Here is a 13,767-nt window from a genome sequence, read left to right as displayed (position 1 = left end):
GAAGTGGAAAAAGTACTGGCCTTTGAGTTAGAAGACTGATTCTGAATCCTTCTCTGCTGCTTCTCACTCCCATCAGTCTTATAAAACCTGGGCACTGTGATCTTATGCGAGTTATTTAATCTCTGTCATTGTGCAGTGGAGATAATCGCTTCCCTTTTCAGATCCTGGAGTGTGAAAAGGATTGAATGAAATGATTGATGTGAAGGTGCTTTGTACCTAATGAAGTATGCCGGTTTATAGTGTCTTAAAATCCAGCAAAGTTCAGATATCCAAACACTGGAATCCCTCATGGATGCTGCGATAGCAGTCTAGTTGCCCTATGTAACAGGTTGCCTGGATGATTTCTTCCTTTTTTCAGAACTCTTGAGAGTACATAAAGGAGCAGGACTTTTGAATTGGAAGACAGCTGGGATTGCCCTGAGACATCTGCCTTATTCTGTCCAACCTTTGGCTAATTTATTTCTAATTTCTAAAACTCATCAGAGTTTTAAACATTGGGAAAACGTTTAGCTTCTCTAACTGCATTCATCAATTCTTCAGATGTGACTGATTATTAAATACACTTTTATGTGCCACTAAGTTGGGGGGGGACTGCCAATTATAATTGTAAGAAGCTTTTAATTGCAAGAGTCTCACAACTTCAGAAATATTAATTAAGGGAGAAATGTGCATCCTACAGTCAAAATTTCTGTGCAGTGTGTTTTTGTTTTTTGTTTTGGTAAATTTTTAGTTTCTGTGGATTTGCATGACTTACGAGTTGAAGCACTTTATAGCTCTGTAAAAATGTTAGTTACACAGTTACTTGAGAAGTCAAAATTATACAGAGGGAGTAAAATAAATACTAGGTAAAATATTCACCACTGTCATTTGAATGTTTTAAATTGACATACTGAAGTGACTCACATTAGTCTTTTGACTTAGTAGTCAAGTTACAACTAAGTTTTGATAATTTACTGTTTTTCTTGTTCATTGCTATTATCTCTATGAACAACTGATACGTAGTAGGCTCTCAAGCATTTGTTGAATGAGTTAATACAGTTTGTAAGTACTTTTAGCTGTGTGTTTGTTGTCTGAAAGCAGTCTGAGACCTTTAATTCTTCCAAGGCAAATACTTTTTTTTTTTTTTTTTTTTTTTGAGACAGAGTTTTGCTCTTGTCTCCCAGACTGGAGTGCAATGGCACGATCTCAGCTCCCTGCAACCTCCACCCCCTGGGTTCAAGCAATTCTCCTGCCTCAGCCTCCCAAGTAGCTGAGATTACAGTCACCCACCACCACTCCCGGCTAATTCTTGTATTTTTAGTAAAGACAAGGCTTCACCATGTTGGCCAGGCTGGTCTCAAACTCCTGACCTCAGGTGATCCACGCACCTCGGCCTCCCAAAGTGCTGGGATTACAGGTGTGAGCCACCGCGCCCGGCCACATTTTTTTTTTTTTCTTAAACTAAAATCTTCCACATTTAAAACTAAAGCTGAGATGTCTTTTTGGTGTTAGAAAACCCCAAATGTGCATCAGAAGTAGGTAATTGATATTTGAGAATGAGCACTAAAGAAACGACGTCAGTTCTCATAATAAAAGCAGTTCTGCTGGATCATTGTTTTGAATTTCAGGGATGGTCTTATAAACTAGCATATTTGCTAAAGCACATTTGAATGTTATCTGTGTCTCCTCTTTATTGCCTCCTTTTTGCTTTTATATTAACATATTAATGGAATATATAACTTTTGCATGTGGAGGCCTTTTTTTTTTTTTTTAAAGCCTCTTATTGACCTGACAAAGGAATCAGCAATTTTTAGCAGGAAATATATGGACTTTTATTTTATTTTACTTTACTTTTGAAATGGGGTCTCACTCACCCAGGCTGAAGTGCAGTGGCACAATCTCAGCTCTCTGCAGCCTCCGCCTCCTGGGGTCAAGTGAACCACCTCAGCCTCTGAGTAGCTGGGACCACAAGCATGCACCATCATGCCCAGTTAATTTTTTTGTATTTTGGTAGAGATGGGGTTTCATCATGTTGCCCAGGGCGACCTTTCACTCCTGAGCTCAAGTGATCTGCCCACCTTGGCCTCCCAGTGTGTTGGAATTACAGGCGTGAGCCACCATGCCCAGCCTTTATTTTTATTTTGCAGAGACAGGGTCTTGCTCTGTCACCAAAACTGAAATGCCCTAGTGCCATCATAGCTCACTGCAGCCTCAACCTCCTGGCCTCAAGCAACTCTGCTACTATGCTAGGCTAATTCTGTTTTTTAAAAAAGTCTTTTGTTGACACAGGGCCTTGCTTTGCTGCCCAGGCTGGTTTCGAACTCCTGGCTTCAAGCAGTCCTCCCGCTTTGACCCCCCAAAGTGCTGGGATTACAGGTGCAAGCTATTGCTCCCAGCCTATTTTCTTTTCTTAAATGCCCTTTCACTTAAGATTAAATGAGAGCTCAGCAGTAAATTTAAGGTTAAAGGGAGTCAGGGGAGATGGTGATGAGAGAAAATGATTACAAGTTGAGTTCAGTGGAGCAAGTAAGGAACTCCTCTCTTTCTCCATGCACCATTCCACTCCCTTTCATCCCACAAGTTACTGGAAACCATATTATCTTATGGTTCAGTAATGCAAAAATGCCTCAGTCCATCTAAATAGCCTTTAGAGGTTTTAATATAATGCTCTATTGGGAATATTAACAATATGTTAAATTTTAATACATAGCTGATATCTTTTTTGTATTTGTTTTGATCAGAAAGTGGAGATAGCAGTAGCTAAAATTTTGGGGACTGCTGGTAACATTCCAAGAAAGTGTGAAGCTAAATCACCTACTAAAAATTACAATTTAATCTCCTTTTCTTCATAGCACGTTGTTCTTAATGATGCTATTCTGACATCCTACTAGATGCAGGATAAGAAAACAGGCCACACTTTAAAGGGTGCGGGCTCCGAAACCTTTTTTTTTTTTTTTTTTTTTTGAGACGGAGTCTCGCTCTTCTTGCCCAGGCTGAAGTGCAATGGGGCAATCTCAGCTGATTGCAACCTCGCCTTCCAGGTTCAAGCGATTCTCCTGACTCAGCCTCCCGATTAGCTGGGATTACAGGCATGCACCATCACACCTGGCTAATTTTGTATTTTGGAGAGATGGGGTTTCTCCATGTTGATCAGGCTGGTCTTGAACTCCCAACCTCAGGTGATCTGCCCGCCTCAGCCTCCCAAGGTGCTAGGATTACAGGTGTGAGCTACTGCGCTCGGCCTTGAAATCTTTTAGGTCTCTTTGGCTACTAGGCCCCAGGATGGCCACAGTACAGCAAAAAACAGGACTGCATTTCATCAACAGCAGACTTAAGGAGCATCATCAGGAGCCAGTAACATTGAAAATAGAAGTCAAAGATCATAGAATAACATTATTTTAAACCATGGGGCCAAATAGGGTCGTTTGCTGCCTGTGTGAGTTTTCTGATTTTTAAAATATGGGCATGACTCTTTGTAAAAGATTATTATATGAGTAAATTTTAGAAAACTGACTGTTTTATTTATTGTTTGTCAGTACGAGGATGTCGTCCAGGAAAGATTGTGCAGATGACTGAAGCAGAAGTTCGGGGCTTATGTATCAAGTCTCGGGAGATCTTTCTCAGCCAGCCTATTCTTTTGGAATTGGAAGCACCACTGAAAATTTGTGGTATGTAAATGGGTAAAGTTGGAAACAACTCTTTCGAATCATGTTTTTCCTCCCATGTTTACATTGAGGATGATCTAGAGAAAACATTTTCTGAAAATTTTGTATAAAACCGATCAGTAGGCTTTACTAAATAAAAGTGTATAAAAATTGAAACTTATAAAAATGACAAGTTACAGACAAGATGAAAGTACTTGCTATATATACAAGAGATAAAAGGAGTTCTATTTATAATATATAAAGAGTTCTTAGAAATAAATAAGAGAAAGACAGTAGTATATAAAAGTAACATAGGAAGTGGAAGATGTTAGAAGAAATTCAAATGGCCAGTAAGCATAAGGACCTCAGCCTCTTTAGTAATCAGTGATGTGCAATTTAAAACAAGTCTCCAACTCTAGTCAGATTACAAAAGAAAACCAAAGATTGATGTTTAATGTTGTCAAGGATGTCAAGAAAAGGGCATTTTACTACACTGGTTAGAGAAAAATAGGTGTATAATTTAGAGGGTCAGTATGGCAACATCTGTGTCTTCTAACTTTTATGTTATTTAAATTTGTTTTGAAGATTATGCTACTTTATAACTTGTATTCTTTTAAGTTTTACAGTGGCTTTTTTACAGTGCCCAGCAAATAAGAAATACTAGCTAAGCAAATGTTTGTTTTTTGGTTGGTTGATTGGTTGGTTGGTTGGTTTTTCTTTGAGACAGAGTTTCACTTTTGTTGCCCAGGCTGGAGTGCAATGGCATGATCTCGGCTCATTGCAACCTCCAGCTCCCGGATTCAGGTGATTCTTCTGTCTCAGCCTCCTGAGTAGCTGGGATTACAGGCGTGTGCCACCATGCCCAGCTGATTTTTTGTATTTTTAGTAGAGACAGGGTTTCTTCATGTTGGCCAGGCTGGTCTCGAACTCCTGACCTCAGGTGATCCACCCACCTCGACCTCCCAGAGTGCTGGAATTATAGGCATGAGCCATGCAGCTGGCCAGTAAATGTTTGTTGAATGGATCAATGAACTTAGAATATCATACCTTTAAGTAAGAGGTAGTAGTTCAGAATTTGGGGAAAGTAATCAGTCCCCTGTATAAACTTAAATGAAGCAAATGTAGTCATAGAGGTGATCTTAAAATTAGAATTAAGTATTAAAGTATTCTTTGAAGGTTTCTTTAAAATGTAATATAGAAATAACTTGAAGGTAATAGAAGTTATTTGTACTACGTATTTCTAAAGTTTTACTATTTGTCTCCATATTTGGCGTTAAAAAGTGACGTAAGTTAAACTACCAGATAATAAGATTGTTTTAGTTATCTATTGTTGTATAATAAATCATTCCAAAACTTTGTGGCTTACAGCAACATTAATTTACCATCTCACAATTTCTGTGGGTCAGGAATTCAGGAACAGCTTAGTGGGTCCTCTGGCTCTGGGTCTCTCACAAGGCTCCAATTAAGGCGTGATCTCGGGCTGCAGTCATCTGAAGGTTGAACTGTGAAAGGATTCAGTTCCTTATAGGCTGATGGACTAAGAGCCTCAGTTCCAAATGAGCTGTTGGTCAGAGGCCTCCCTCAGTTCTTTGCTACGTGGGATGCTTCATTAGACAGCTGGTTTCATCAGCGAGCATGGAAGAAGGTGAGAGAGTGCAAGCAAGATGAAAGTCACAGTCTTTTGTAACTTAATCTTGGAAGTTACAGCCCATCTCACTTTTGCTTGTTAGAAGTCACTAAATATAGCCCATACTCAAGGGCAGGGGAGGATTACACAGGATGTGAACATTGGGAATCATTTCATAGAAGCTGCTTATAACAGTAACCAGTTTTTCTAAAACTGACTTTTTCTCTTTTTAGGAGATATTCATGGACAATATACGGATTTACTGAGATTATTTGAATATGGAGGTTTCCCACCAGAAGCCAACTATCTTTTCTTAGGAGATTATGTGGACAGAGGAAAGCAGTCTTTGGAAACCATTTGTTTGCTATTGGCTTATAAAATCAAATATCCAGAGAACTTCTTTCTCTTAAGAGGAAACCATGAGTGTGCTAGCATCAATCGCATTTATGGATTCTATGATGAGTGTAAGTGAAAATAAAGACGTAGAAAAGTAATTTATGGAAATATTGCCTAATAATTTTCCAGTTCAAAAGAATTCCTTTGATTCAGAGTTTTTTCAAAATAAGATCTATCAGGCATAGGCCAGGAAGAGGAACCTGAAACTGGGAAACATGTTACTAATTAAATTGGTTCCTTGAGATCTCCTTGGTCATGTTTCAGATTGACTGGCTGCAGCTTACCTGGCTGAAGAGGCTCTTTTAAAATTAGTTTATTTAGAAACTATTCAGGTGAAACAGAAGTCACCGTAGACGGTGGCCCTTGGTTTTCTAGTGTCCATTAAGGTTTTAGCTCTCAGCATTCTTGTGGTATGACAGAAGCTCTATTAGTCCTGTGTCATCAGAATTATTGAGAAATTCTGTGAAACTCTTTAAAAGTCAGAGTTTAATATTATTAGAATTTAAATATGTGTCTATAAACCTTGGAAGACAAAGATACTGAATACTCTGGGGTATCCTTATTTTACTCTCTTTTTCATTAGTAGGAAATCACCGGTTTGGTATTGTATGTTTCCAAGTGTTATTATTAAAATACCCTACTAGATTCAAATTTGGTCTTTTGGTTTTATTAGAGTACGGGAGTAAGTATATGTTTGGTTAATTAGAATCAATTATAATTTTCAAATTGAATTCTTTTTTTTATTGCTGTCTTCCCTATTAGAATCTATTTTTGCTTTTTTTCAGTCCTTAATTATGTTAGAGACCTATTCAAACTCATATCTCCTTGATTTACATAATGATTTGACGAAGTTTGAGGGTGTGTTATATGTGCCAGGCACGATTGTGAACACAGTGCATGAAGCAAGACGCAATACAGATTATCTCTGTTCTCATGGAGCTTATATTCTTTTTTTTTCCCCCCCAAGTGTTTATCCAGCACTGATTGGCCTTACCTGTCCACCCAAATAGCAGGTCATCAGCCTAGCTGGGATTGTATGTCCTTGTAGTGAAAAAAGGCTCTATCAGGCTTCCAGTGCTTAATGAAAATAGCCTTTCTTTTTTCTTTTCTTTTTTTTGAGACGAAGTTTCGCTCTTATCACCTGGGCTAGAGTGTAATGGCGCGATCTCAGCTCACTGCAACCTCCACCTCCCGGGTTCAGGCGATTCTCCTGCCTCAGCCTTCTGGTTAGCTGGGATTACAGGCACGCACCACCTTGCCTGGCTAATTGTGTATTTTTAGTAGAGATGGGGTTTCTCTGTGTTGGTCAGGCTGGTCTTGAACTCCCAACCTCAGGTGATCCACCCACCTCGGCCTCCCAGAGTGCTGGGATTACAGGCGTGAGCCACTGCGCCCGGCCATGAGCTTACATTCTAATAGAAATGATTATGTGTTTGATTTTATATTGTATTTTATTTCTGAGGTGTAGTGTGTGGTTTGAATTACTTAGACTAACAGAGGAAATGGGTTGGAGTACATCAAACTACAACATTCTTCCTAAAGCTACATCAGAAATGGAGGTATATTTTTAAAGGATAAAAGATGGGCAAGAATGTCCTTGGGGGTAGAAATGACATCAAATGAAATAATGTATGGGAGAGCAACTTGTAAACAGTGCTTTGAGTTATGTACTTACTCATTAAGGGGCAGGTGGCGGCATAAAAGCACAGGAAGTTAGTACTTGTGTCTTTCATCCCTTCCTTGGCTTAGTAGTTGTACCTTATTACCAAATTCAGAAAAATTGAGTAACTCTAAAAAGGTGAACATACACTTGAGGTTGTCTTTGTCGTAGCTTTTTATGCTAGGCTATAGGAAAATTATAGCCTTTGTGCCTCTATTTATACTTCCTATAATGCCAAGTTGTAATTCACACAAGAGAGAATACCAGTTAAACACTTGGAAATTTTCCTTCCTTGGCAGTAAGTTTATACTGTGTTACTCAATGCATTAGTGTTAAAATGGACAGTTTCCAGAGGCACCCTTTCACTTCTGCTTGCTTGTTTGGCTAGGTATTTAGTCCACATATTGAAGGGAAAAAAATGAGCCAAGAGCCTATTAGACTGTTTAAAAATTGCTGTATTATAGTGATCTTAAAAGACAAAAATTGTTTGATGTATTTCATAAAACACCTAGCACAGTCTTTGGGTTTTGTTTTTTAAGTGTTAAATTTGATTAGGTTTAAGTTGTCAGAAATTGTATGTATTTATAATGTACAGCATGATATCTTAAAGTATATATACATTGCAGAATGGTTAAATCTAGCTGATTTAACATATGCATTACCTCAAAAAGTTAGCATTTTGGGAGAAAACAACACTTAAAATTTAGTGTTTTACAAGGATACAATATAGTGTTAACTGTAGTCACTATGTTATACAATAGATCTTCTGTTTATTCCTACTACCCAACTGATACTTTGTATTCTTTGACCAACATCTTCCCATCCCACCCCTACCCCCCAGCACAATCTTTGAAGTCTTGGTAACTTTACTGAAGGTATTGAATGTTTATTATAGTTGTTGCCTTTTTAAAAGTATGTAAATAATATTTATGCATTATAGAAAAAGTTCTTTATAGATAAACATGAAGAAGAAAATTGAAATCATTCATAATCCTGTGGCTTTGAGATAACTGATGAGAACAGTTTTAGATTTTTAAATTCATTCTATCTGTTCTTTTTATAGGCAAACGAAGATTTAATATTAAATTGTGGAAGACCTTCACTGATTGTTTTAACTGTCTGCCTATAGCAGCCATTGTGGATGAGAAGATCTTCTGTTGTCATGGAGGTAGACTAGTAAATTTACCTTACAGATTTTTTGTATTCTTCTATTATTCGGAGAATACCTATAATAATTAAGAGACTGTGGAAAACAAAGCAGTGCTGGTGTGAAAACTCAAGTGATTAAAACCGTTTTAAGCATGGCTAAACCTCTTTTAATAATTAGAAATTTATTTATAAATGAAAATGTAATACTTCTTTAAATACAGTTTCACATATAAAGAGGATAACTAGAGTTGTTTGAGAAAGTCTCCTTTGCCTCAAGTTTTAACAGAAAGACACCCCTGCTATTTGTTAGTGAAAATGAGAGGATCGCCGGGCGCGGTGGCTCACGCCTGTAATCCCAGCTCTCAGGGAGGCAGAGGCGGGAGGATAGCTTGAGCCCAGGAGTTCGAGACCTGCCTGGGTAATATAGCGAGACCCCGTTCTCCACAAAAAGGACAAAAAAAAAAAAGAAAATGAGAGGATCATTATCTTTCTGCCCATATTGAAATCTTTCATCAGAATCCAAATAAAATTGAGTTTAATATTAACATATATCAAGAATTCTAAGCTTCATATAGTATGTTTGCTTTAGTGTTAACAATAAAATAAAATAATTTTTGGTAGATTGGTAAGTTACTCTGTGTGGCTTATGAAATAAGCTTGAAGTTTATTTTGAAAGTTTATTTGAAAAATTAATGTATATGTCTAACACCTGGCTAGATGCCATGAAAATATGTAGATAATGTATGATCTGACGATCTTGAAGAGTTAAAAACCTGTTGCTAAGATATTTATGGAACATAATTGAATAATAAAAGGTACTTAATATGTCAGAACTTACTAAGACACTAATTATGAGAAGTCAGGAGGAGGAAAGACTGAGCACATACGTATATGGAGGCATGGGTTTTAGAGGATAAATAGACTTTGGAGAAGTTAAAAGGACTTGAGACACTCTTTGTTGCTAGTTTAGGGAGTGTGTAAGAACTGGCCTGACTAGATAGAAGGTCAAGTACATGCTGGGAAATGATGGGATCAGATTGTGGAGATTTGAATATTGAGCAAAGGAGTTTGATGAATGATTTAATAACCATATTGGGTTTTTGTACAGGGAAGTAATTTAATGGAAATAGTGTTAAGAAAATTAGTTTTTCATCAGTATATGGGAAGAATTAAACTGGAAAAACGCTGAAAAGCTAGATGCACTTGCCTAGGTCTGAGGTAATAAATGGTTTATTCTCTGGCAGAACATAATTCACTGTATTAATTGAAATATGTTTTCCAGTAGATACTAAACACGTAATGAATTGTAGTTTGTGTACATTAGTCTAGCTAAGGATAGAAGTGTAGCAGTATGGATATGAATGTTTAGCTTCATTCCTTGTGATGATACTTGGATTGCCTACCAGAGAGGAATAGTAGCTTATATACCACTTTAAAGATTGCAAAGTATTTTTATGAGCTTTTCCTGTTAATCCTTCTGATCAGTAGTTTGTGACTTCATGAAGATAATGAACATGTTGGAGTGGGATGTGAGAAGAAGGTCTTAGTCTTAGGGAACCAAGTGGGGCACTTTCACTTAGAAGTTGAAATGTTTAAGATTAGTGGTAAGAACTGGCAAAAGTGGTAGGAAGGGTTGCAGTTGATTATGTTTCTATGAAGGCCAGGGAATGATTGGAAAAAAGAATGGTGGGTTTTTTTTTCCTTAGGAAGTCTTTTGAAATACAAAGGAATTTCTTTTCCCTAGTAGGGAAAAATGGAAAAAAAAATTATAATGCTTTATTGTATCAGAGTGGGATTCCTAATAACACTATGTTGCCCTTTAAGACGTTAAAAGGAGCCAGGCGCGGTGGCTCATGCCTGTAATCCCAGCACTTTGGGTGGCCGAGGCAGGCGGATCATGAGGTCAAGAGATCGAGACCAGCCTGGCCAACATGGTGAAACCCCGTCTTTACTAAAAATACAAAAAATTAGCTGGGTGTGGTGGCGTGCGCCTATAGTCCCAGCTACTTGGGAGGCTGAGGCAGGAGAATCGCTTGAACCCAGAAGGTGTAGGTTGCAGTGAGCTGAGATCACGCTACTGCACTCTAGCCTGGGTGATGGAGTAAGACTCTGTCCCAAAAAAAAAAGACATTAAATGGGACACTTTTCAGTATCTTTGATTTCACATGGTGAATCTATTTTGATTGTATGCTTTTTATTCAGTGACTATTAAAATATTGAAATTTTTAGCTATCAGTACTATGTCTCATCTTTTTATTTTTAGGATTGTCACCAGACCTGCAATCTATGGAGCAGATTCGGAGAATTATGAGACCTACTGATGTCCCTGATACAGGTAAGTATAGCTCTCTATAGTTTAATTATTTCGTGTAAAGTGTTGTCATATTTGAACCTGATTACATTTAGCGGAAGTAGGATTGGTTTATGTAATAAATAAAAGAGTTTTTTTTATAGTCAGTAAGCCAGCTGCAGATTACTTTATTTGCAGTAATACAAAATTTTTCACTTTGCACTGATCCTCAAAATGTGGAACCTTTTTATTTATAGTCATAATATGGTTCTGTCACCCTTATTTGATCACAAAAAAAGATTTTGCTATTGAGTCCTCATCTATTTTTCTAAATTCCCTCGTTCATCCTGGCATTGGTTGTTTTTCAAAAACTTGTTAAATTAGCCAAAAGTTTTTTAACTAAAATAATCTGTTCTTTGCTTCTTAGGCAAGGATACAACTACCTTCTTTTGAATTGTCTAGTAGTTTTTTGTTATTTTCTGCATCCTCTATTTCAAATTTTTAGAGCTTTTTTTCAAGGGGATGTGGGAGGGATTTCTTTTTGTTGCCCAGGCTGGACTCGAATTCCTAGGCTCAAGCAATCCTCCTGCCTCAGCTTCTGAGTAGCTAGGACTCCAGGCATGGGCTGTACCTGGCTTAAATTTTTAGAGCTCTTAAGGCTCTAGAGACCTGTGGTCAGTTTTGTGAAAATTACATTGGAAATCTGTGGGAAGACTGGGAGCAGTGGCGCTCACGCCTGTAATCCCAGCACTTTGGAAGGCTGAGGTGGTCAGGATCACTTCAGGTCAGGAGTTTAACACCAGCCTGACCAGACAAGACGAAACCCCATATCTACTAAAAATAACAAAAATTAGCTGGGCATGGTGGTGCGTACCTGTAATCCTAGCTACTCAAGAGGCTGAGGCATGAGAATCACTTGAACCCGGGAGACAAGAGGTTGCAGTGAGCCGAGATCACACCACTACACTCCAGCCTGGGTGACAGAGTGAAACTATCTCAAAAAAAAAAAAAAAAAAAAAAATGAAACAACCACCACAAAAAATGCTACTCAGCACTACACATCAACCATTATAAATGGTATAGATCCTCTGATGTCAGTAGCCATGTAATACACTGTATGTTGTAATAAATTGTGTTATAAGCTTTTTTTTTTTGAGACAGAGTCTTTCTGTGTTACCAGGCTGGGGAGCAATGGCGCAATCTCAGCTCACTGCAAGCTTCGCCTCCTGGATTCAAGTGATTCTTATGTCTCAGCCTCCTGAGTAGCTGGGACTATAGGCACCCACCACTGCGCCCGGCTAATTTTTTGTATTTTTAGTAGAGGCGAGGTTTCACCATGTTGGCCAGAATAGTCTTGATCTCTCGACCTCGTGATCCATCCGCCTTGGCCTCCCAAAGTGCTGGGATTACAGGCGTGAGCCACTGCTCTGGCCTGCGTTGAGCTTTTTTACATAACACGACTTGTGTTGATTATTTTTAAAAGTATGCATTTTATCACAGTTTTTTATTGTCATTATAGAATACATTTGACTTGATGTAATAGAAACTAGTATTTAAATAGTATTTTATTTAAAATGCTGTTTTTAGGCCTTGTGCACTAGTTTGTGCTTGTAATTCCAGCACTTTGGGAGGCCAAGGCAGGAAGATCACTTGAGGCCAGGAGTCGAGACCAACCTGGGCAACATAACACCCACCTCTACAGAGAGAGAGAAAAAAAAATTTTAATTAGCCACGTGTGGTGGTGCCCCAGCTACTCAGGAGGCTGAGGCAGGAGGATCACTTGAGCCCAGGAAGTTGAGGCTGCAGTGACCTGTGATTGTGCTCCTGCACTCTAGCCTGGGTGACAGAGTGAGACCCTGTCTTTCAAAAAACACCCAAAGTGCTTTTTTTAAAATAAGGTATAATATAAATATGTATTAGTCATTCTTCAGAATTTGTTTATAGTTCAGATGTAAATTTCAAGTGTGATATGCTAGGCTTCTATTTTTAGCATATTTTATTTTAGCATATTTTAATGAGAAGTTTTTGAGATGCTGAAAACGATTATTTTAATCTCTGATAGCGTCTGCAACATTCAGAAATTTAATTTATAAATTAATACATTATTTGAAACAGTCTAGTTGATTGCGATGCTAGCTCATTAAACAATGAACCTTGACTGAAAACCTTTTTTTTTTTTTTTTTTGAGACGGAATTTCACTCTTGTTGCCCAGACTGGAGTGCAGTGGCGCGATCTTAGCTCACTGCAACCTCCGCCTCCCAGTTTCAAGCAGTTCTCTTGCCTCAGCCTCCCGAGTAGCTGGAATAACAGGCACCTGCCACTGCCCAGCTAATTTTTGTATTTTTAATAGAGATGGGGTTTCACCATGTTGGCCAGGCTGCTCTGGAACTCCTGACCTCAGGTGATCTGCCCACCTTGGCCTCCCAAAGTGCTAGGATTACAGGCATTAGCCACCGTACCCGGCCTGAAATTCTTATCTTGACCCTGTTAAGGTTAAAGAATTCCAGATTGTTGTTGCTACCATTATTTGATTTTTTTAATGCATCCACACTGTCATATTTCCTAAACCTTAAACTGTATTCTAATTTTATACAGTTATTGTCAGACTGAAATTATAGATTCTTAATACCTTAGCTTTCTACTGGAAACAGGCTGGAAAGTATGAGAGCTTTATTAAGCACTGGGTGTGTGTATATTTTCAAAGAGTCAGCTTCAACCAGAAAGGGCTTACGATTTGAGACTGACTGTTCCAGTGGATTTTGTGTGCTAGTGAATTTCTTAAAACATCATACAGGAAGCTTGGGATATATCAACGATAGAAACTGAGTACATTGCCACTAATTCTACAGATGGTTTTATAATGCCTCTGTCAAGATACGATGTACTGTAACTGAAAATGAAGATGTCCTTCCCTCCTAAACCATACTGTGATGTTTATGGATTCTTTAAAATTCTTAAAACTGACTGACTTTTTTTTTTTTTTTTTTTTGAGACGGAGTCTGGCTCTGTCGCCCAGGCTGG

General features: G+C 38.2%; 1 protein-coding gene across 6 annotated transcripts in view; it reads left to right on the top strand.

The window, feature by feature from the left end:
• The window catches only part of PPP1CB (protein phosphatase 1 catalytic subunit beta), a 51,914-nt gene that overhangs the window by 21,738 nt on the left and 16,409 nt on the right, over positions 1-13,767 (top strand). For all 6 annotated transcript variants that reach the window (XM_015433838.4, XM_065527247.2, XM_005576233.5 and 3 more), the window contains 4 exons: positions 3,516-3,647; positions 5,484-5,714; positions 8,370-8,474; positions 10,719-10,790. In XM_015433838.4, coding sequence (XP_015289324.1) covers positions 3,516-3,647; positions 5,484-5,714; positions 8,370-8,474; positions 10,719-10,790 — 540 coding nt within the window. The remainder of the gene's footprint in view (positions 1-3,515; positions 3,648-5,483; positions 5,715-8,369; positions 8,475-10,718; positions 10,791-13,767) is intronic.

The sequence above is a fragment of the Macaca fascicularis genome, chromosome 13 (genome assembly GCF_037993035.2).
Source record: "Macaca fascicularis isolate 582-1 chromosome 13, T2T-MFA8v1.1".
Taxonomy (NCBI): domain Eukaryota; kingdom Metazoa; phylum Chordata; class Mammalia; order Primates; family Cercopithecidae; genus Macaca; species Macaca fascicularis.
The sequence above is the reverse complement of the archived record's forward strand: the minus strand, read 5'-3'. Positions and strand labels throughout refer to the sequence as shown.